Source organism: Brachionichthys hirsutus, chromosome 11, assembly GCF_040956055.1.
Source record: "Brachionichthys hirsutus isolate HB-005 chromosome 11, CSIRO-AGI_Bhir_v1, whole genome shotgun sequence".
Taxonomy (NCBI): domain Eukaryota; kingdom Metazoa; phylum Chordata; class Actinopteri; order Lophiiformes; family Brachionichthyidae; genus Brachionichthys; species Brachionichthys hirsutus.
The window spans coordinates 8324526-8348669 of NC_090907.1; the positions used below are offsets into that span (position 1 = coordinate 8324526).

A 24144-nucleotide genomic window follows, 5' to 3' on the forward strand; every position below is an offset into this window, starting at 1 on the left:
CCCCCCCCCCCGTGTAATCCATCCAAAACTCTTTATTATATTATTATTATTGAAACTTTGCCTTTTTTGGAATGCGACATAAAACATTTAGGCACTACACAAGTCGTCAGGAATGGATTTACCCTCCAAAAACTTGTACGACACCTACAAAGATGAAATCTGGAAAGGTAAGATGACAAGTCAGACTTATCAGGGTTCGCTCGGCTTTATGGTCGCAAATGATGCGTTTGTGCAGTCAGATAATGGATAATTCTGCATTTTGTAGGTTGTGTGCTCATTTCTGACCTGAACGAAATGTTTTGCTCCAATTCAGAACTGGGGCCACTGGACCCAGACTGGTTCGATGCACTGACCACCCAAGCATTCTCAAATGAGGGGAATGTCTCTGTTCAAGACGATCTGTGCGCTAACGAAGAAGGAGATGTTAAAACGCCTTTAAACAAGACCGCTGTAGATAGTCAGCTGTTTTCTACACCGAAGGTTTTCAGGCACGTTGGAGTTGTGTCCCCTGAAACTGAGAAGGAGCAGCCAGTCGCTGCTGAACGAGGTAATGTTTGGTTAGCTTTTATCTATATTCATGTAGCAACGTCACTTAAAGACAATACGTGAACTCGTGGCTTAAAAAGTGTATAAATTCTTCTGAATAAAAATAATCTTTTTTGCACTGTGTAACACAAACGTCACTCTTTGGCGCATCCTAGAAAAAGCGACACTGTCATGGAAGGCCACACAAAGTCCATGTTATGTTCAGATATCCAATGAAGGGTGAGTGCAGCAATGCTGAATCTCTGCTGTCCATTGTGTTAGCTAAAAATATATATATATATATTATATATGGGAAGGTTTCATACAATTCCATTCCCTTTAATGGAGAGCTAAAAGACATACGGTAAATAGCTGTTTTGCTTGCAGTGTCCATAACTTTTAACTCTAATCTTGCATTGTAATTCAGTGTTTCTAATAAATAGAAAAAGTAATCTGGCAGTTTTGTTCATTATTTAGGACCATTTATTATATCTGTCTTATTCATTTTAGGATGAAATATGGTGGTATCCAGCATCAGAGTCGGGACAGTTTTGGTGAGCAGCATATTTATCCAGTGCATGTGTATAAATTGAAATTGGAAAAATATTTTGTTCTCGTGGAATTTTCTGGGTGTTTCTGTGTGTACAGATTTGCTTCATACCCCACAAAAATCCCCAGTAAGTATATTCAATATGAATATTCATATATTAGTTTCTCTTTTTTCCAAATGCCATTATTTAATATAAAGAGCTATTTTGTTCCCTACAGGCCAGTTATGCCAAGCATATATCAGAAAGCCTTGGTGCACAGAACCTCGCTGATATATCATGGACCAGTTCTCTGAATACTCCACTGCCAATACAATCTACTCTGATTTTAAGTAAGTTCGTTACACACTTTGTTGTTTTAAACGTCTATTGTATATGTGTGACTTAATTTCTTTATTTTTCTAGCCAAAGACGATGAAAGGCCTCGCCCAGTGAGTATATATACTGACATTGTTGTTGTTGTGAGTACTTTTTCAGATATCCTTAGTTGAAAATGGTCATCTGGTTTTGTATTAATACAACTCATTTACAAGATGTGGAATACCTACACTTCTACACTTCTACTCCGTCAATTAGTTCATTCAAAATATGTTTTTATCAGATTTCCTACTTGGTCTGCTGCTATAGTATTAAATTAAACATGACAACTGTCAAGGACCCTGTATTAAGAGACTAGAATATGTCCTTAACTGTAAGAACATGAAGCGTCCTCTTGTTTTAGACGCAACATGGCTGCTGAGAGTTTTGGTTAAATCTGATTTATAAGCACCTCTCAAAACTTGTGTATCCGGATCTTCTTCCCCGTCGTCATGTTTTATAGTAGTCAGGCGACCATTTTGGTTAAACATGAGACAGATTTTGTGTTGCGTCTTTCTCAGTGTGTACAGGAGCTCTTTCCTACTCTTTCCAATGCACCCAGAGTTGGAGGGGTGTTACCTGGAAACAATAACATGCCTACCCCTTACCGAGGTATTGCCTTTTCCTTTCATAATTTGCTGACATCTGCGATAGTGCAGTAGATCTGAGAATGAATTACGTACAGTAACTCTGCAGATGTATGCATTTTTGTAAAGGTGTTGGGAGGGATAAGGCAGAATATTGATTGAAATACTGATCATTGGTTTGTAATCAACAGGTGCTGTTCCTCCTGTGGTCGATCAGAATCTGGAGTCCCTTGACTCCCCTCCACGCTCTCTGAATCACACCGACAGTGTTTTGAAACAGAAGCCAGATGCCACTGAGGATGGAGGCATTCACGCCACTGTTGCGAGTCTTCTTGATGGAGCTGAAGATGTTCTGTCTATATTTTTCACCAACAGTAGCTCTGCACTAAGGAAAGTTAAAACAGATAGAATTAAAAGAAGATATATAATTGCAGCAAAAGAGCGTAGCTGCAGCTCTATGAACGTTGCATCAACAAACGGCGCCTCATCCAGAGAGCAGAAAACAGCTGATCGGGAACCTGCCACCCAGTGGTCTCCACTGAGTTTATCTGACATTCCCCCTTGCACTGTGGATACTTTTTGCTATGATAATAGATTTGCTACACAAGCAGTAAAGAATAGTTTAAGAGAACAACAGCACAGCGACGTTGAGCCCGTAGAGGAAGTCAGGGCAACGATGACCCCGACACTCTTTACTAAGAAAAAGAGGCAATTTGTTTACAACGTTGAGACATCAAAGCGACAAATTGGAGGCATTCCGTCTCACAAGGTGGACTCCTCTTCAGGGATCCTAGATTCTGGTAAGACATTTGTCATGAAGGTAAATTCTAAAACTAAATAAAATCTGTATAAAAGTGGAAAGTGCTGCCTGAGAAAGCTGAATTTATTTGGGTTTGTTTTTTCATTGTGATTTATTTCAGGGCAAGCGCTGAATGGGGGTCCGTTGGTTAAAGCACCAGCTGAAGCGGAGTGTACAACCCAGAAGATTGAGAGGAAACAAGACGGAGAGCTCACTGAACGGTATCTTCCTCCCGCACAAGCAAAAGTCCTGAATCTGGACATGTCACAGCTTTCCAGAGATTTCGCACAAGACTTCAGTCAAATACCAAACCCTGAGAACGTTGCAAAGGCTTCTGTCCGAAAAGGCTTCTCTCCATCAGCTTGTCTCTCAGCCGTGAAACGAGCAAATCAGAAAACAAGACAAGCAAATATTTGCCACAATTTCGAAGCTGTGTCTACTACTGAGCAAAACAACCTTATCAATGACTGTGGATTCCAATCTTCCCCTGCACATACCACACAGAGGACGTCATCATTCCATGTTCGTCCCATCTCAAATACAAACAATGGAAAAGCACGTTTGGAGGATATTTTACAGAAAGATGGGAACGATGTCAAGCCACCCAGCACAATCGGAGAAAACCACACACTGGACCCTGAAGGAAGGGGTGTCTTCTATAGGGAGAGCATGGCATCAACACAACTCCCCAGCAGAGCAAAAGTACCTTGCAGGCTCCCGGAGAAGGCAGCAGAGACTCCTCCGGCGTCAGGCTTCAAAACCGCATCAAACAAGGGTATACATGTTACCTCAGCCAACTTGGAGAGAGCAAAGGTTCTCTTTGAAGATGTCAAAGGGGAAACGACTTGTGCTGATGACCCCGTTGTATCGTCACATGGCACAACATATGATCTCGCCATAAGCCATGAATCAGTGGAAGTCAACTTAAAGCAGCCACTTTCTGCAACTAACAAATCTGTGGGAAACCACTGCCAGTTAACAGCTTCACAAAAAGCTGATGTTACTGAGCTGTGCACAATGTTGGAAGAAGCTGACAGCCAATTTGAATTCACACAGTTCAAAACTGTGACGCAAAAACACCACTGTCCAGCCATTTCCACTTCTCCCCAAAACGTTGACAGAGAACTTGACCCTGATCTTCTCATTGGTATAGATTTTGATGACAGTTTCAATTCAGATGCTGCAAAGCACACGCCAGCAGCAGTGATGCGTGAGAAAGTGACATACAAAGCATCTGAAGCCACAAGTAAATCCTCAGAGTTGTCATTGAAGAGTGCTGTGAAGGCAGAAAATTCTTCCACTGAGGATTTGCCATCTTCTAAGTGCATTTTTGAAGGCATTAGCAGCGTTTTGTCAGATCAAAAGGAAACGTTTGACAAAGCTGGTGACGTCGAATCAGGCAAACTTGAGGACAAAAATCCTTTGATTCATGGGGTGGGATTTAAAACCGCTTTCAGAAAGTGTTCACGCAAAGCTAGAGATGTGTTTGCAGATTTAAGTGAGGATCTGTTGACGAGTGAAAAATCCCCCGGTAAACAAAATAGAGAAACCGGTGCTAAAACGCTGCAAATGTGCCCTGCGGACAATCACACTGGCAACTTTCTGTATCATAAAGAGGATGCAGGACCTTCCATCTGCTCAGACAGCCAGGGAACGGATAATAGAGATGAAGGTGCTCCAGAAGGTTTTAATGACTGTAAAAGGAACACGACCGGGTGTCCGAGTGGCTTCCTTATGGCGAGCGGGAGAAAGATTTCTATTTCAGCAAAAGCCATGCAAGAAGCTGACGCTTTCTTTGATGACTGTGATCAGAAGGGCAACGACGCTCTTATGTCTGTCAGAGAAAGCAATAGATTATGTCCCCTGTATGGAGCTGTCGGCCAAAAGAAAATCCATCAGACGTCAGAAAGCGTTGAGATGAATCAAAGCCTTTGCGAAGGAACAGCCGCTGAGTTTGATATTGTGAACGCCAGGCCAGCGGCAGACCACAAGGAAGACTGTGGAAACCTGTGTTTGTCTCCAAAGCCTTTTTCATCTGTTGATGCAAGTAAAAAAACAGATTTTCTCTTGAAGGACATCCGTACACTTGAGAACACAAACGAGCAAGTTGAAGAAAAAGGAGATGATGTGAGAACAGGTCATCTCACCGGTCAGATCCATGCTTCACTACCCAAATGTAGTGGCTTTCAGACAGCCAGTGGCAAAGGAGTTATTATCTCATCTACAGCTCTCAATAAAGCAAAGACTTTGTTGAGTGGTGTTAATGAAGATGAAAAAATATGTGTAAAATCACCCCCTTCCAAAATGCCAGTTCCTGCTTCACCACCCAGGATTGGAGGACTTCTTGCAGCCCGTGGAGAGGCGGCATTTCCCTCTGAGGCCTCCCGGAAAGAAGACTCTCCCCTTGGGGACAGCAGTGTCAGTGCAGGTGTTGCAGCTGTTTCTCACACTAAAGACAATGACAAGAAAGAAGAACATGCTGAAAATATGGAGAGAACTTTTTCCGGTTTCTCAACTGGACAGGGAGCAAAAGTCCAAGTCTCAAGGAATCATCTTTTGAAAGCAAAGAACCTTTTAAAAGGATTTGATTCTTCCATTGCTTGTGCAGAAATAGAACAAACGGGTTCTTTCTTCAAGGGCTCTGACATGATGGACTGCAACGATGACGTGTCAGTAAATCAGAGGAAATATTTATCAGCAGTGAATGGAAGTGGCAGTGGTCAGAAACATTGTTCAAAAACGGATGATTTCTCCTCCGTCAATGATTTAAGTCACGGTGGAGCATTCTGCACAGCCATTGGGAAAAAAGTATCTGTGTCTGATGATGCAATTGTAAAAGCAAAGCCTCTGTTGAATGAGGGAGATACAAGCCAACAGCTGAAACGAAAGGCAGATGGTTCAACAGGTGGATTTCAGACAGCCAGTGGAAAAGGTGTTACTATTTCATCTGCAGCGTTAAAGAAAGCAAAAAGTCTGTTTAGTGAATGTGAAGGAGCTGAGGTTCAAGTCAGTGGAAAGCAAACGCATGTCAAGATGCCAGTTCCCAGTCTACCGCAAAAGAGTCATGGGTTTTCTGCAGCCAGTGGTAAACCAGTGGCAATTTCCTCTGAGTCTCTAAAAAAGGCAAAAGCTCTTTTCGGTGACATCAGTTCCAGAGCAGACATTGATCTGCACACGTTGAACAGCGAACACAAAGATGCTGGTTTCGCATTGGCAAAGAAAACTCTGTTGGACGCAAACAACTCTCTGCAGTACTTTGATGATGGGAAATGGCCCGATTCAGACTCGTCAACTTCAGTTGACCCCCCTAAATCACACCCAGCAAAAGTGAATGACGCGAAAAGAATTTCGCAAGCAAAGCTCACCACATCGAGTGACAAAGACGTAACTACTGAGGAAAGTGCTCCTCGGGAAGTGAAATCTTTTTTCTCTTTACAAGCCACTGACGATGAGAAGGAATCTCAACCTTTAAGGACACATGGTGGAATTCCTATCAAAGGCAATACGCCTACTGATGCTTTAAAGTATTTTGAGAGAAAAATCAACCCGCCCTTCGTCGTCGAGCGCTGCAACAGCCCTGGAGACGAGATGTCATGTGCGTTGGACTTAGAAATAAATGAGGCGAACAGTAGCAAGGGCTCTAAGGTCAACAGGACAGAAGAGTCGTTTCCATGCTTTCAGTCACTCAACCTGCGTGGCTGCACTGAAACCCAGCAAAGGTTTCTCGCCCAGGAAGCTCTGGACTGCACTAAAGCTTTGCTCGAGGATGAAAAGGGCCAAAGACTCTCGATGGCTGCAGAAAATACGTCACGCCTTGATGACCCGAACTCTGATGACAGCCCCACAGAGGAAGAGAGAGGGAAGGGAAAGAGACCGGTAGAGAACGCTGATATGAGCAGTAAGTGTCTGTGTGTTGTTACTTCATTTATTTAGTAGAATATATATATATATATATATATATATATATATAGAGTCTGAATATTTTTAGATCTTACGGAATCTACATTTCTTACGGACTTATTTAATCATAGGCCCTCTTACTTTGACAAAGTCGTGACAATTTTAGTGTTATATTTGACTTTGTAGTTAAATTGCTCTGATAGAAGTAAAGAATTTGTAGAAGATTAATACCAAAGGTTAATACTAACCTCAAGCATTGACTGTTACACATGTTTCCAGGTCAGCCTCCCCTGAAAAGACGATTGCTGGAAGAATTTGACAGGACCGTTGAAGACCGAAGAGGTTCAGCACTCAATCCAATAAGCAGCAGCCCAAATGGTAGGCCGGTTCGGTAAGATGTGTTACCTGAACAATACCTACTCTGCATTTTAAATTGAATTTCTCTGTGTTTTTTCTCAATAAAGATGGAGTGAAAGACAGGAGCGTTTTCAAGTACAGTGTCTGTCTTCGTCCAAACATCACAGGACCACAGAGGTCAGTTGCCTGTGAATCGTTGACCCTGTTTTCAACCAACAGGTAGAGTTTACCGTCTGTTTGTCATGTTTTATGTCTCATAGGAATGTAAAAAACTATTTGGAAGTCTTACCACATACAGCCCCAACACAATCCTCGAGTCCAGGGGATGGCAAAACGGCACAATCCAAGATGCCCACGTTTGTTCTTCCTTTCTTCAAGAGTGGACAGCCAGAAAGCCTGAAGACGACAGTTTTCAAAGAGAGCATAAGGACAGGGACGTTTGTTCCTCCATTCAAAAACCAAAGAACTATGGACAAAAAGAGTTCCTGTAAACCACAGGAGGAGGATAAACTCCACCACCTCGGTGTCAATACCTTAACCAACAATTATATGCCATCAACGCCAAAAACGCAAAGCCCTGCTGATCTAATCGGCACTAAAAGGAAAGACAAGAGTCAGGTAGTGGCCTTGACTGACCCAAACAATTTGATGGTTGATCAATACCTTCCTTCCTGTGGATCTGAGGACTCTGCTGCTGACGGATCGTGTGTGATGAACACGTCTAAAGCCCAAGGTTCAGTAACCTTTTTGGATAAAGTCAGTATGAAAGACACGAGATATGTTACAACACCTAAAAATAATGGTTTCTGGTCCCCAGACATGTTTAAGGCTCTTCTTAACATTGAGCTGGCTCGAGATATGCAAGACATGAGGATCAGGAAGAAGAAGCGCCAGATCGTACGGCCTTTGCCGGGCAGTTTGTTTCTCACCAAAACCTCAGGAGTGTCATCAAGGATAGCGTTGAAGTCTGCAACAAACGGGCAGCCTCCTGCAAGAAGCACTCAGAAACAGGCAGGAAACAGTTTTCAATAAACTTTGTTGTGTTTGATAAAAAAAAAAAGGGCACTTCAGATAAATAGCTTTTTGACAGGTTCAGCTTGTTAATTTGTTGTTGTTGTTGTTTTCAGCTTTATAGCCACGGAGTTCATCAGCATGTGTGTGGCATCACCAGTGAGACTGCAGAATCTTTTCGCTTCAGTTTACATCAGTTTCTCAAACCAGAGGCATTTATAGATGGCGGGGGTGTACAGCTCGCTGATGGAGGATGGATGATTCCCACTGATGATGGAACCGCCGGGAAAGCAGAGTTTTATAGGTATTGTTACATTTTAATGAACAATCAAAAATGATGTGACACAAAGTGTTTGTCTAGTATGGCTGCAGTCCCCTCAGGCTGTCCCCTCAGGCTGCTACTTCGCTGTTCAGGTCACAACAACAATAAAAGATGCTGAGTTCAATTATAGAATTAAGTTGGTTCATCTCACGTTAGGAAATGTAAAAAAACAAAACAATTTTGAAGCAATAAGGATAAAAGGTGCCCATCAGTGATGAATTTCTTGTGTGATTGATATTCATCATGGACCCAAACGTCAAAAGAAAAGTCCATTGGCTAATGCAGCAATCTTAGATGGAGGAGACTGTCATCACTGCAGGGTTTTTTCTTAGAGGGATATGGTTTGTGTAGAAATGCAGGCTGTACTAAATATTAAATGCTGTATATTGTCTGCATTTCCCACAGATCGTTATGTGACACCCCAGGCGTGGATCCTAAACTGATAAGTGAGAAGTGGGTTTTCAATCACTACAGGTGGATTGTGTGGAAGCAGGCCTCCATGGAGAGATCCTTTCCTGAAATGATGGGCAGCCTGTGTCTCAACCCAGAGCAGGTTCTGCTGCAGCTGAAGTACAGGTAAGATATCCTCAACTTGATGCAAATGTATTTGATTTAACAATATGTTTTTATTTATTAAATGAGTTATTTAATATTTCCTTGTAAAGTCTAACTTTATTTAATGTGCGATAGATACGATATAGAGGTGGACCACAGCCGCAGGCCGGCTCTGAGAAAGATCATGGAAAAGGACGACGCCGCAGCCAAAACGCTGGTGCTCTGTGTTTGTGGGGTCGCCTCCTGGGGTCACTCCCCGCAGAAGCACAGTTTCAGTGACATTAAGACTCCCTGTTCCGATGCCAAGGTTGAAAATACGTGGGCTGTTGTTTGGGTGACCGATGGATGGTACACCATTAAAGCCCGGCTGGATGAACCTTTGACTGCCATGCTTTGCAAAGGTCGACTGGCTGTTGGTGGGAAGTTGATCGTCCACGGTGCTCAGCTGGTGGGGTCACAGGAGGCTTGCTCCCCACTGGAGGCGCCGGAATCTCTCATGTTACAGGTGCTGCAACAAGGAGGAGATATGAGATCACCAGAAAGATACTTTGTAATTTGTTGTCTCATTAATTATTTTGTGTTTAGATTTGTGCGAACGGCAGCAGACGCACACGCTGGGACTGTAAAATGGGATTTCACAGGGATCCACGGCCATTCCTGCTTCCTGTGTCTTCTTTGTACGGCAATGGAGGTCCAGTAGGATGTGTGGACATTATCATTCTGAGAAGCTACCCAATCCAGGTGCTGATCATCTAGCATTTATAATCTATATGTTAACCATTTCTTTTAGAAATCTTGGAAGTACTCGATATATAACTTCCATATTTTCCAGTGGATGGAGAGGAAATCAGATGGGGGCGTTGTGTTCCGTTCTGCCCGTGCAGAAGAGAAGGAGGCGAGGCAGTTCAGCAACCACAGACAAAGAGCTCTGGAGGCCTTGTTTGCCAAGATTCAGGCGGAGTTTGAAAAAGAGGAGAAAGGTAGGAGTCAGGACTGAATAGTTTGCAGTGAAGGTTGAATTAGAATATCTTTCAGTGCATTCTCGTGTTCAGGTAACAAGGAACCTCGCCGAAGTGCACGGAGGATCAGTCGTCAGGAATTTACGAGTCTCCATGAGGGCGATGAACTCCATGAGGCAGTGGGCAATGACCCGTCTTACTTTGAGGTGAAATGTCATTTCCAGAATGATTGACCTTGCTTCTTTTTTTTGAATGGCGTTTTTATTGCCCCTTTTTACCTAAGGCTCATTTAAGTGAGCAGCAGATGGAGAGTCTGCGTGCCTACAGGCATTGCCTGCTGGAGAAGAGGCAGGCAGAGCTGCAGGATCGTTACCGACGAGCTTTAGAAGCTGTTGAAGATGGCGACGCTGGCTTTCCCAGACGAGATGCTACGCCTGTGTGGAGACTCTGCATGGCTGATTCCCTGGGCCGGCCTGGCAGTGGCACGTCTTTATTTTTATTCATTCTCAATGTACTCTGCAGTAAAATCCCTCCTGCTTCGGAGTCAAATGCCAATGTAGAATGATTCTGTTTTCTTTGTTTAGTTTACCAGCTGAACATTTGGCGACCTCCCTCAGATCTTCAGTCTTTACTGAAGGAAGGTCATCGATTCAAAGCCTATAACCTCGCCACATCAGATGGGAAGAAACGTGGTGGGAGCACATCTGTCCAGCTCACTGCGACAAAGAAAACACAGTTTCAGGAGCTGCAGGTCAGAAATCATCCTGTGTTTACTCGGTATACATAAGTTACAGAGTACTGGGTGGAGATAATGTCTGATACTTTATCATTCAGGCCTCTCAGGAATGGCTATCAGGGCGTTTTCGACCCAGAGTCTCAACCAATTTTCGAGAACTTCAAAACACAGATTTCCAGCCGCTGTGTGGTGAAGTCGATCTGACAGGATGCATCATCAGTATCGTAGATGAACACGGTCAGTGTTTCTTTGTTCCTGAAATGTTTGTGCCAGAAATAAGTTTTTGACTAAATTATTTTTTGTGTGTTCACCACAGGTTTCTCTCCCGCGGTTTTTTTGGCCGACATGGAACTCAACTTTGTTAAAGTGCGCTGTTTCTCCAGCTTGGCTCAGTCTGGCTTAGAAGACGTTGTGAAACCCCGTGTCTTCTTAGCTCTTAGCAACCTGCAGCTGAGAGGACAGTCCACCTCTCCCACTCCTGTTGTGTACGCTGGAGATCTGACTGTCTTCTCTTCAAACCCAAAGGAAGTCCATCTCCAAGAATCCCTCGGCCAACTCAAAAGCCTTTTCCAGGTAAAAAATCCAGTTGAAGCTGTGATGAGCTCTTTTGAAGGTGACTCATTTGTCAAGAGCTGTTCTCACTGTCGAAGTTCAGCGTCTACCAGAGAAATCCAAATATTTGTAGAACATTGGACGAAAAGTACAGCTTTTTTTCCCAGTTCGGTCTCATATTGACCTTTTAATAACTATTAAAGGCCTCATTAATGTCACTCTTAAAATAAACCTGCTTTGAATAACAGTTGCAGGATTGAGCACACAGGCAGACAAATAATAAAGTGTCACGTTGAGGTCTGAAACTGATCCTGATCTCATCCGGCAGTTAACCATTTACTTATTTTTGTGTCTGTGGTTTGGATACAATAAAATGTGAAATGTTAGTCACATAACTTTTACATTTTGTGCTTTCAGGGTCGAGGTAGTTTATTTGAAACTGCCGAGGCGGAGCTTTCACATTTGCTCAAGTCTGGCGGCCAGAGCGCCAACTCCTCCCCTGCTCCGCAAGCACAAGTCACTGCTTCAACAAAGGATGGAAGGCAAGACACCAAGGTAAGTCTGCGCTCATGGACTGCAGTAGCTGAGAATGTTTGATGCTCTTGATCCGATAAAAATACGTCCTTAAATACAGGTGACGTTTCATCAGTCAGTCCGAAGTCTTGGATCCTTCACGCCTGTCGGCAGGAATCCTCCTGCTGCAAACGGATCCACAGAGAGGGACCCGAGCAGCCAGAAGAGGAGGAGAGCTCTGGACCATCTGTCTCGTATCCCGTCTCCTCCACCTCTTTCCCCGCTCAGCTCGGCGGCTTCTCCGTGTGTGAAAAAGGTTTTCATCCCTCCTCGAAGATCTGGGACACCGAGCACTATAAAAACCGCACGAACCCTGGCTCGCAAACCTGTCAGTGCACCGGTGGAGGATGAATGGGTGAATGACGAGGAACTGGCTCTGATTGACACTCAGGCATTAATTGAGTAGGCACACATGACTGAATGTGACGAGCACACTTCAACTTGATGAGTGAATGTAAGGGCCAAATGCTGTGTCTGGCATGCACAGAGTTCTGTTGTCCTTTTTAAAGTCACTAGACTCATTAAAGTGATGGAATCTGTTCCGCCTGTCTTGTTTGTGAATGTAAAGAGGGAGATCATTCGGAATTGTGTTTCTGCAGTTATTCCTTGTTTGTGTTGCATTAAAGAAAGATAAGTAAGGGCTGATTAGCGTGTCGAGTCACAACTGTAGATTCTAAGTTGTGTAGGATTCTAGAAGTTTAGGCTTACTGCTAAAAAATGTAAGACGGCCTGATTTTGCAACTTATTAGGGAGCATTTTGACGGGATTTTTTTAAACATTTTAATAGCAAAGTTTGTTTTTTACTAAGCAGCTGAATAACAATTGCATGTTTAGTTTCTTCAAAAAAGTATTATGCAAATGCACATAAATATGTATGTAACTTAAGTATTCAAATCTGATTCTGATAAGAAATGCAGTCACTAAAACTTACTGAACATTTTCTTGCATAGGAATATTCACTTTAAATTGAAAATAAACAGTAAATTACATCAGGGATGTATTTTTAAAAAGGGACCAAATCAAGGCATTTACAGATGGGCAGTTTTTGGCCATAGAAAATATCTCCGTTTTAAAATGTGTTGAACATCAATATTCCTCTCTGTCACATTTGAGCCATGTGTGATTAGTCTTGATTGAATGTAAACAAATATATTTGAGAAATGGTGACTATGCCTTAATCAGTCCCTTATTAAACTTACCAACCCGATAAAATCAGTACAAAGATCAGGGAAGTAAATTATGATTCATTATTTATTCATTTTAAATGTGACATGCGCTACATATCTTGTTCAGATGGTGGCGCTGACGAGCTCACTGCCGTCTCTCTGACGGTTAAACATGAAGAGAAGAAGAAAAAAAAGCCCGAAGAAGAAAACGTCACTTCCGTAAATACAGAGCACCAGTCGTGTGGCGTAGACCGCTGCGGACTTTGTTCTCGTTTTTTATATTTTCCGTCATTCATGTCTTCTAAATGTTTACGGTGAGATTTAACGGACGCTAACCTGAACTCCGTGCTGACGGTGAATTACTTTACGTTGCACGGAGATGTTATTTCTGTATCGCTGAGCCATTAACCGACGGGGTGCTTGATTTACCTTTAGTTTGAACACCTATTCTTACCTCAATGAGTTTTGTCGATACAGAAATTACAAAACATCTTTATAAAAGATATTCTCACGACATATCTAACGCTTTACGTACTCGCTGTAATTAACACGTGGTGCAAAAAAACTATTAAGCTTGCACATGCCCGTTATTTCTAACTGTGTTTTATTGTATTAACTGTGTTGCGTCTGTTTTCGTGCAGATGTCTGATGCTAAATCTCTCCGTCGTGACACTGAGCCTCGCGTGCGAGGAACCAAAGAGTCTGCAGACAGAGACGGAGGCGCCGGCCGCCCAGACAGCAGTGATCGGCAGCGTGTGCTGAAGGAGGTAGGACTGACCAGCACCACCTTCATTGGGCCAGTCTTTCCTCCCAGCGCAACGGGCAAGTCTGACATTGAAGACAAACTGACCGAGTTCTACAAAGAGCTGGAGCGCATCGAGCCAGCAGATTGTGCTGCTGAAAGTCCAAAGAGACGACATGCAGGTGTTCTTCAGCCACCCGGACCTCGCAAAGAATATACCGATAAAGATCTGATTGATGTTAGCACGGACGGCTACCGGAAAGCCAACGATCAGAGACAGCCACCCTGGCAGCACTGGTATCACAATGAGCCGTACTACTCCAGAGGACCAAGGCCTCAGTTACCAAGGCGACCACCGAACCCACGGTTCAGTAGACAACCATTCCATCACCCACTCCCTTCAGCGGCATTCCCAAATCCCCATGCGCCGCCATCGCATGGCGGCTGGAGCGGTTCAGACGGGATGAACCGCTACCAAGAAGAGTCTTGTTTTTTGGATTTTCCTCTCTTCCCACCTCCGGTTGTTCGCAGGCATCCGACTCAGGGCTTTAACGAAGCGTCTCCACACCTGTTTGATCGGGATAAAGGGGCTTGCAGCTCTGAGACGATCTCAGATGATGCGGTTGTTGGATGGTCAAGAGATGGAGAAGAAGAATGTAGTCGGTGGAACAAAAACTCCGACGCGCACCAGAGAGACGAGTCCACAAATGAGCAGTGGGACGATTATTGCCAGCCTCCCCAAATGAATAATGACGAATCGGATCCTTCATTTGTGCTGGTCTTGATGAGGGGTTTACCAGGATCAGGGAAATCCACATTTGCCAGGTACACAACTGTGTAATTGAGTGTCATAAGTTAGTGCATCATCACGCAGTCAATTTTCCAAACTCATTTTTGTTGAGCGTTTTTATTTCATTTTATTCCAGAGAGCTGGTCTCCACTAGTCCCAGTGGGCTAGTACTGGGCACAGATGACTACTTTGCCTACAGAGACGGCTACCGTTACGAACCAGAGCTACTTCAAGCAGCCCATGAATGGAACCAGAGACGGGGTATTGTCTCTGTAATCCTCAGATACACATAATCGTTTCTGTGTCAAAGTATTTATTTCATTGTGAAGACACGAAAATGAATGTGAGCTCTGCCAACAAGACAAGAATGTTAGGCGCCTTTAGAGCTTATAAAGTGAGTACATTTCTATCATTTGTTTTTTTAATTTGTTATTATTTTTTTGTGTTTGACCTTTCAGCAAAAGATGCTATGGATGCTGGCCGATCTCCCATTATTATTGACAATACAAATACCCAAGCTTGGGAAATGAAGCCATATGTTAGCATGGTGGGTAAAGGTGTTTTAGCTCGAAGGTAAGTTATACCTTCATAGAGCTAATAGGAAATCCAAACTCTTTTTTTAACAGGCCTTGGAGAGAGGATACCAAGTGGACTTTTGTGAACCCAACACAAACTGGAAGTTTGATCCTTATGAGCTGGAGAAGTATGATTTCTCAATTATTAGTATTTTTTTTACATACAGTATATTCAATTGGAAATTGTACAAGTACGCTAAATTATTATGTATCTGGATGTCACCTCACATCATGAAGGTTCCGGGGCTCGATCCCTATCTGAGCAGAGTTTTTTATGTTCTCCCCGTGCCTGTGTGGGTTCTCTCCGTGTTCTCCAGTTTCCTCTCACCTCCAAAAACATGCAATTTAGGTGAATTGGCCCCTCCAAAAGTGTGTGCGAGAGCAGTCGCCTGTCTCTGTGTGGCCCCACAATGCGCTGGTGACATGTCCAGGGTGGACCCTCGCCTCTCACCCGTAGACTGCTGGGATAGGCTCCAGCAACACCGGCGACCCGCAAGGCAGATAAAGCGGCTGTCGATGGGACGATTGAGGTCGTCTTGTCTACAATAAAATTGATGGATGGATGATATTTATATAATCCAAGTAATCGTTTTTGTTCTATGTACTTATTACCCAAAAAGAGTACCGGTAGTCAGGCTTGTAAATATTAGCTCATTGGGGTGACGAGCCAAATGAACTTACTAGCTTAAAGTAGAAGCTCAAACTCTATGTAAGCAATGAAAGTTACGGTGAAAATGTCACTTAAAGTATTGAATCTTAAGAATTTATTTTGATACTTCTTTTGAATTTGATGTCAGCAACATATTTAAAAAGAAGTTGGAGCAGAAGCATCAAAACACTGGAAGAGGTTTTAAAAAAATGCAACTACCAACAGCATTCCACAGGTCCACATGTTGAATGGTAATCAGTGGCGTTAGATTTAGAGGATATGAAAAGGGTATTCTCGAAAAGACAAGTGAATTTCGCCATCCAAAACACTTTGAAAAACCGTTGTGGCATTTAGTAACTGTTTTTATTAACATTTTACGCAGCTTTTTTTGTGGAATTGAGGATCTATTATAGTTATCCACCAGTGGAGTATTTAAAAGGTCAAAAACTTAAATGGTGCCTCTGCATTGTTTTGCCTTCAGGAGGAACAAGCATGGCGTCGCCCACATGAAGATCGCTCGGATGTTGGATCATTTCTCTTTTCCCATATCTGTAGACATTGTCATGAATTCTCAGGAGCCTCTTCATGTGAGCCAGAGGCAGCAACCAGAACAGCCACAGATGATGAAGAATCACTTCCATTAGTTTGTGTATTTGTCTTTGTGAAAACTTCAACCTGAAGGACACCTTTGTATTGGTATATATATAATACTATTTGCTACTGTTTCTACATAATTTCTACTTTTTTATTTCGTATTATAAAAAAATTGTAATGAGAGAGCAAATATATTGTAAAACGTTTTAGAGAAAAATGCATCTTTATAAGGAAAATAAATCTGCATCCGTTTTCTATTATTTCATGAATCCTGTTTATTGCCAGTTATCAGTGAACAGTATTCAACTCCATGGAAAGTACAAAGGTTGTCCTCGTCTTCTTCATTTAATTTTTTTCTATAAATTGAATATCAGTTCTGTTTTTTAATCTTCTGGTTTCCTGAGTTTATCAGACCAACTGCAGCAACATTCCTTAGCCGTAAATCTAAAGGTGTCAAGTTCATGTCCTCGGATTTGCCAACATATTTCTTCTTTCGTTCAAATATTTCTTCTTGCTGGTCCACAAGGCACACCCAAAGGATGTTGTTCATATTCCCTCTAAGTGTCTTAACATCTTTCACTGCAACATTTGTGAAGATAATTTACGTTAATTTCTCGAGCAGTGATGAGCTCACAGTTTGATCTGAGGACAGGCTATGTACTATTGTCATGAGTCCTTCCATGTAATGCATCAATGCTGTGTTCCTATAAAAAAAAAGAATTTTCTGTCATTGCGTAGACTGCGTTCATATAATCTTTCTAACAGAAAGGATTCTCAAGGCATGACAAGACAGGTTCTGAATTCTTTGAACAATTAATGGTCAAATAGGTTCTCGATTCATAAGGTATTCGTAAATTTTGCATTTCAAATTTCATAAAATTCTCAAGGGTATCCAGTCACAATGAAGGGAAGAAACATAATTTTATGCAAAACTGTCTTTGAAATTATCTTAAAGTAGGCTTCAGCAGTGTGTGTGTGTGTGTACGGCATCCATCAGGTGAGTCAAACATTCCTTTCCTCATAATAGCTGACACCAAGGGGATAGACTGGAAGTGGATATCTTTTTAAAATGCTGCATTGTTCACATTATCACAGAAAAATAGCCCAAAAATACACAGTCTCAGATCATCATTGCTATGGCATAATTTCATAGAACATTTGATGACATATAATCATCTTATATCGAGCATTACGAACAAACCAGGTGAATTTTTTATGGTCAGATAAAAACATGTTTGACTGAAATCCATCTGAGGGCCACAGGAAAAGAATTCCTGGTTCTCTGGGCATCACTGAATGGAAAAGAACACAAGGTCAACAAATGCAGCACCTTTGTGTTTCGTACTTTAATAAACACCAGAGGGAGTCTAAAGGCAAACTGGGATTTCCTGCAAGACACAATAATGAATGTTCTCAGACAGACCTCAGAATCAAAGAGTTTGCTGTAAGTCTAGGCATTATTTGCCAACATTCATTTATGAAGCTAAACTATTTATGAATATTTTGTTTGTCTGTTGTGATACTTACCTTAAGCGTAACACCAAAACGCACTGTGTGTGTGTGTGTGTGTGTGTGTGTGTGTGTGTGTGTGTACGGCGTCCATCAAGTGAGTCAAACAATTCTAAGAAGCTGGGTACAACAGTGAATGTTCTTTATTAATCCAAGTGCGTTTCCATGAATTTGGGTGAACACTTTACCATTTTCCTGAAATATAATAATTTCCTTTCAGATGCTGCTTGTTTCACTGAAGAGTGAATAGCTTGATATAATGGATAATATAAATGTTTCTTTTGACATAAAGCCAACAGCAAAAACTACAAACAACCCTGGAATGTGATGAAAAAAACTTATATACATGCATATTTTTTTTAAAGAAATAATTGATCTCCTTTTTCCTTCTCCTCCTCATAGGTCCCGTCTTATGCCAAACATCCTCCACTACCTTCGCTTAACAATAGTTTTGATGGTGTACATTTTAGTATCTACATTCTTTGCTCAAACAACACTGCAATAACACAACATCTTCAGATTGTCCATCAATGACCCAGTCAGATTTTTGAAATATTACAATTACAATTTAGCCCACAGTGTATCAAAATGTTTTCCATTTTTTCATTGCCGGAAAGTCATTCCACAAAAATCTTACACAACAAAACACATGTTGGGTTTATGGTTGACGGGCTGCAGGTAATTCTAAAATATGCATCTCAAAAGCAGGATTTTTAACATAACTTTTTATTCCACCCCCTTAAAAACAATTGCATTCAATAGTAAAGGGAATATCTTTAAATATTTATTTCTCACTTTTTGAGCAAACAATGAAAACTAAATGTTGCTAAAAGAAAATAAACATATTCTCAGACTTTTGTAAATCTACTACTTTACTAGCACTAACCTTCTCCACTTCACCCTGTCCGTTGCGTCCTCCTCCTCACCAACACCAGAACCCGGGCCTCGAACGATCCGGTATGACTTTCTTATTTACATTGATTTACATGTTCAATTTGCAAAATGTTTAAGCTGCAACTCTCTGCATTTATCTGGGCTTGAGACCGGCACAAGGGAGAAACTGGCAATACGTTAGCTCCTGCTACCCATGAGGCTGCATTAAAATATAAATAAATTAAATATAGAAATAGAATAAAAACATAACCAAAGAATGAATGGCTCCTTTTTCTAAAATATCCCCTTGAATTTATATTTGGTTGAGTTAATTTAGTTTGCTGCTTTACAGAGATGTCAGTGTCCTTCATATGTAGACCTTGTTTATTGTTTACAATTTTGTAACTAATAATAGTTTTGTTTACAATGTGGAGGACATATTACGTCATACATGTTCCCTGAGAAACTCCAACAGGGAACAGGAGGCTTTATCCGTGGCTGTCAGCGCTTGCCATTGTTTATTATGATTGTCACGTGAGGTTGGCAGCCAATGACAACCGTGCACTGCAACCACGCGGCGTGCCATCCTTTGAAGCGCAAACGGCCGACCAATAGCGTCAAGAGGCCCGCAGCGCGGACAGGAAGTGAGTCGCGCTATTCAAAATAAAAGCATAAAACTGTGTTACATAAATTCAAGTTGTCTCCTTTGGCTTTGGCACATATGAGCAGAATTGAGAGTGCGTATATCCAAATGTAGAGGACACAAACATCTAACTATGACATGTATGAAAGTGTGTTTCAAAAAATGCAAGACTCACTTGTAAATGTTTCTAATTACACCTTTTGTTGTAAGAAGACGTCAGGTGACAAACAACAATAATATGATGTCATAAGAGCTATTCACACTTACTTCCTCATAAACTGAATGAAGAAGGGAGTATTAATTAGAGTAGCAACATAGGCCTTTGTGAGCAGTGCTCGTCAATTACACTTACACATTCAACAAATGAAAACCCCGAGATCCAGCAGGCTGTAACAGCCAAGGGTGAAATTAGTCATCTAGTGAACACAAGATAATTACAAAGTAATTAAAAAGTAATTATATTCTGTGCACACATTATTAATTTGTTCCAAAACCAACAACAAGAGCACACAAGATGGCTGACTTCTAACACACAGTCACCTTAAGATTGAAATAAAGAAGTTTTATTTTCTTCAATGAGAAGTGTTATCTTTTCATTGTATGTATTCCTGGGAAGTTATAAGATTGTCCTCAGCCTTTGGTGAAGACAAATACCGAAACCTAATTCTAATAAAGTTGCTACACTCGGTAAAACATAATAATTTAATGATAATTTCCAAAACTTTACACAGTTTTCAATTGACTGACATTCCATTCAATTGAAAACAGGACATAGGTGACAATGTTAAAAGGGATTTTTTTGTAAACATGTCTTTAATAATTTGAAACAGAAGAGACTTAAGAAGTTATGGATCAAATACAGCTGATTAGATCATTGCACAAGTGAAAAGGTTAACAGGTGATCGTATCACGAAGCAGGCGTCCTCGGAAAACTCAGACATTAATAAACAAACTGAGTCTGTCTTGTGGAAATCAGGGCACCGTTAACACTGCAGGTGCGTACAGGCTTTGGAATAACGTGTCGCCATCCAGATGGCAACATTTTAAAAGACATTCTTGCTTATTCCTGCAAGACGATGTTAGTTCACATTCCTCATGAGAGTCCGGGCACTAAACTGATCCACCCGCAGACCTGTCCTTCATTTAAATCAAATCTTTGACTGTTGACTGAAGTCATATAAAACACTCTCTGAGAGGGGATGTAACACAAAGACACAGCAGAAATGTTATAGACTACTTACTAACGCTCTCATAAAATGCTGTTTTTTTACACGTCACTAAGAGACATTGACTTTTGTAACACCGCACCGGAAGTGATGCGGCCCTTACTACCTACCTTGACAGGTGTCGCGCTCATCGTGCTTTGTGTCTTAGCTTGCGGTGTCCAGTCTGTGGCCGGCGGTCCAACTCGGCAGGCGTGATCTGCCCGCACGATGTGCGGTCGTGTCCAGCGCGTGGATCGATTTTGTAATCAAACGCGTGCGTGCAGAGGGAAGTTATCCGCGCCTCCAACGACCTGAGGAGGCGGCCGGCGCGGTGCGCGGTAAGTGCTTGAGCGTCTTCAGTCGGAATGTGCGGTATTGCCATTATTAGAACTGTTACAGTGTGTAAATATATATAAAGCAGTATATTTACTGTGGAAGTACCTGTTTAAAAACAACAACAACAAAACTTTGACATAAAGGAGCAGCCAATAAGTCTCTTTAATTTGAAATTCATTTATCTGCACTTTTACAATCACACAAAGGGCAAATAAAAAAAACATTGCAAGTTATATATATATTTATATTTATATAGGTATATATATGTGTGTGTGTGATTAGATGAAACGTTTGTTTGCCTGAATCAAACCATATTTTTGTGCCGCTTTGATGTCTCTGATGTGGATGGAGGGTACACAAAGTACCCGCTTATGTCTTAGACTCCGGCTTTCAGGTCAAAAACACTTTTATGATTAGGAAAACACCAAATAATGATAAATTCACATTTAATGCATTATAACATATATCTTAAAATAATTGAGTCAGGATTATGTTTCACCTCATTGTTACAAATGATCTGACTTAAATATTTTTACGAGGTAGTATGTTAATGCGTTTTTTTCCCTGTGCAGGTTAATAATTTATGATATCTGCAGTACAGGATCCGTTCATTGCAGCATGAGACCAACATGCTTGAAAAAGAGCGATTGATTGGACACTGTAAGGAAAAGTCACACATGTCAGATTTTATTTGCTCATGCATGACTTGGAAGACATTTTTCTTTCCTAGACAGCAACACAAACCACACGGTGTCCGATCATTTCATCTGATTGTCCTCCAGTCAGAGCAGAATGCATGTGTCTTTTCTCTCCTTGACACGCTCTCATCTACGTTTCGGAGGCAGTGGTGGACAAAGTGAAATCTGGAGCATCGCAGCGATGACGACTTGGAGGGATGATGACTGTAAATTTAATGGCTGAACGGGAAAACGCTTCGATCACAGACCAAATTTTTTCCACCTCGCTTCAGCCTATAAAGCAGACTTGTCAGCACACTCCTGCTGCCACAGTAAGAAATGCAATACATGCCTGCCTGATGACCCTTTTAGCCATTTTGATAACGGACTGGCTCACCGGTCTCACTTCCTTTTTTTGCTCATTAACCCTGTCTTGTAAATGACGTGCCAAGGAACGGATATTTTCACACTGATGTCAGACACAGATCACGTAAAAAGCAAAAACATCAGCTGTGAGAGAATAATTAAAACGTGTTCTGTTAAACTGCAGAAAACTGCCTCTGGTCCGGTGTTGACCTTGACTCTGATGGGTCAACTGGATCTCTGAGGATGCTTGTATTTCATCCAGCAGTCGGTGACAGCTGGCAGAATGACAGGCAGCCTCTCGATATTATGACTAATCCCATCAAGCACTGCGGAGGTACAACCTGAGGGTCTGATCGTCAACACAGGCTGGGAACATTTGCCACATCTATTTATTTATTAGGAAAGGTGAGCTGCAGCTTCTACTGAATGACGTGTTTGCAGCCAAAACATGTTTGGGTACTTTGTTTTGACATTTGGAGATTTATTGGCTGAACTAAAAAAAAACGAAAGCGATAATTCAGGTCTGATTTTTATCTCTACCAAGTAAGCGTCCTGTATAATCGGACAATGCCGGGGGTTCCAGATGTCCCCTTTGTTCCCTGATTTAATTTGAGTTCCCATTGTCAGTCAGAGGCAGTGCTCTCATCCTCCCCAGATGCCGATTATATAACATGAGCTGAGGACTGCCACAGTTTCATGAGCCAAGGAGGAAACTCGGGCGAAAGTGAGTGCGTAGAATACCGAAGGCGGCCACTTTACGCTGTTACATAAGCCACGATTTCCTCCACGAGGCTGGGATGATGCAGATGATGGTGGTCCAGAAATAGGCCTGAGCAAAGGAAGGCACTGCGGTGAAGGAGCAGACATACACAAGCCTGCTAGCGCAAACTGAGGGGGCTGCTTTTACAGTGTTTAGATTGGAACGCTTGCATTTCATGCATCAAAGGTCAGCCTTTGTTTATGACATCCTGTGTTTCCCAGTAGAAATCCTGGTGTGCGGCAGGGACACCGGATTCAAGGTCATTTCGGTCTAATGTCTTTTTTAGAGAGGTGAGGGGGAACCATCTGATCTGATAGCTTTCATGCTGGTTTTCCTCATTAGCAAAGTGCATCGTGGCATTAGCTGGTTCCCAAGGCTGCAGCTTTAGATTTGATCATCACACGCGGGCATTCTTGAGGCTGACATCGATGGTTACTGTCTCCATTAAAAGCCAACGTTGAAGTGGATGACGGAGCAAACGCTAGACATGAGACCATCACAGGCAGTTTGTCCCACCGGAAGAAGCGAGATATCGGATTCATGTTGAATGTTATGCAATGCTTTTGGGGAGAAACGTTTCGCAAACTACAAACAGTTTCATTACATTTGCACTGCTTACTGGTTTTGCAGCACGTGGCAGCTTGTATGGAGGCAGCGGAATGGACTGTGTGAGATGCATCTGTGCAAGAGTCACATTCAAGAGGATGGGTTGGAAATAAATGTCTGTTTCACAATAAAAGTCCCATTGTCCCATTATCGCACATTTAAGTCTCTGTCGGCTTTGGTCCGTTGGTAGAAGAACTTTGCTTTTATTCATTAACAAAATTTTGGGTTACAGTTTAGAAAGTAAAATAAAACTCCAAACAGGAAGAACCCTTTTATTAAGAAATTTGTATTACAAACATTTAAAAAGTCAATGTCATAAATTCATAGTTTAATTGAACTGATTTTTGTTATGAGAACCAATGTTGTACGGCAAAAAAAGCATGAGAGCAAGTTTAAGAGAAAAGGCAGCTGCTGGGAACCGGAAGGAACGGGGACCCCAAATACGGAAACGGAGACAAGGGACAGTTCAATGTTTTTAATAATTTCAAACTCAAAACCCTCCGCTGTGCCAATCTGTCCTCTGCCACGCCCACTGCCGAGAGAGAAGCAGAATGAATAACAGGAAATAACCGAAACACGAAATGATCAAAATAAAGCTGCCTTTCACTTAAGATGTTGAAATGAATATTTAAAGTGTTTGATTAAACCCTAAAGAATTACAAGCACTTGAATTCTAAATCTTCAACACATGGGAATTGTGTTGTGTGTGTGTGTGTGGGTTGGTTTGCATGCAATTAATCAACCCGCTTGATAATCTGCTGTGAGAAAACAGCACACATTGAAATGTTCTGTGTGCTGAGAAAGGTCAAACCTATGATAAGGGTTATTCGGGCTTCGTACACGTTGTGCTTGTTGCTTCTGCAGCACCACTG

At 41.9% G+C, this 24144-nt stretch overlaps 2 protein-coding genes across 2 annotated transcripts; both read left to right on the plus strand.

The window, feature by feature from the left end:
• The first annotated feature begins 112 nt into the window (after window positions 1–112).
• Window positions 113–12505, plus strand: brca2 (BRCA2 DNA repair associated). The gene is made up of 25 exons (XM_068745774.1): window positions 113–167; window positions 314–547; window positions 1174–1202; window positions 1294–1405; window positions 1479–1504; window positions 1952–2042; window positions 2209–2817; window positions 2938–4387; window positions 4463–6714; window positions 6996–7094; window positions 7181–7250; window positions 7334–7806; window positions 7891–8084; window positions 8201–8388; window positions 8812–8982; window positions 9097–9466; window positions 9547–9702; window positions 9794–9941; window positions 10014–10126; window positions 10204–10402; window positions 10505–10671; window positions 10755–10893; window positions 10973–11229; window positions 11626–11763; window positions 11843–12505. The coding sequence occupies exons 1-25, from the start codon at window positions 113–115 to the stop codon at window positions 12185–12187; spliced, it is 8085 nt and encodes a 2694-aa protein (XP_068601875.1). The 3' UTR covers window positions 12188–12505.
• A 547-nt stretch (window positions 12506–13052) lies between these two features.
• n4bp2l2 (NEDD4 binding protein 2-like 2) lies at window positions 13053–17011 on the plus strand. Its single transcript, XM_068745775.1, is given in 6 exon segments — window positions 13053–13166; window positions 13589–14514; window positions 14616–14782; window positions 14938–15026; window positions 15106–15182; window positions 16185–17011. Coding segments are annotated over 6 exon segments (1536 nt in total). The 3' UTR covers window positions 16348–17011.
• Window positions 17012–24144: the final 7133 nt, after the last annotated feature.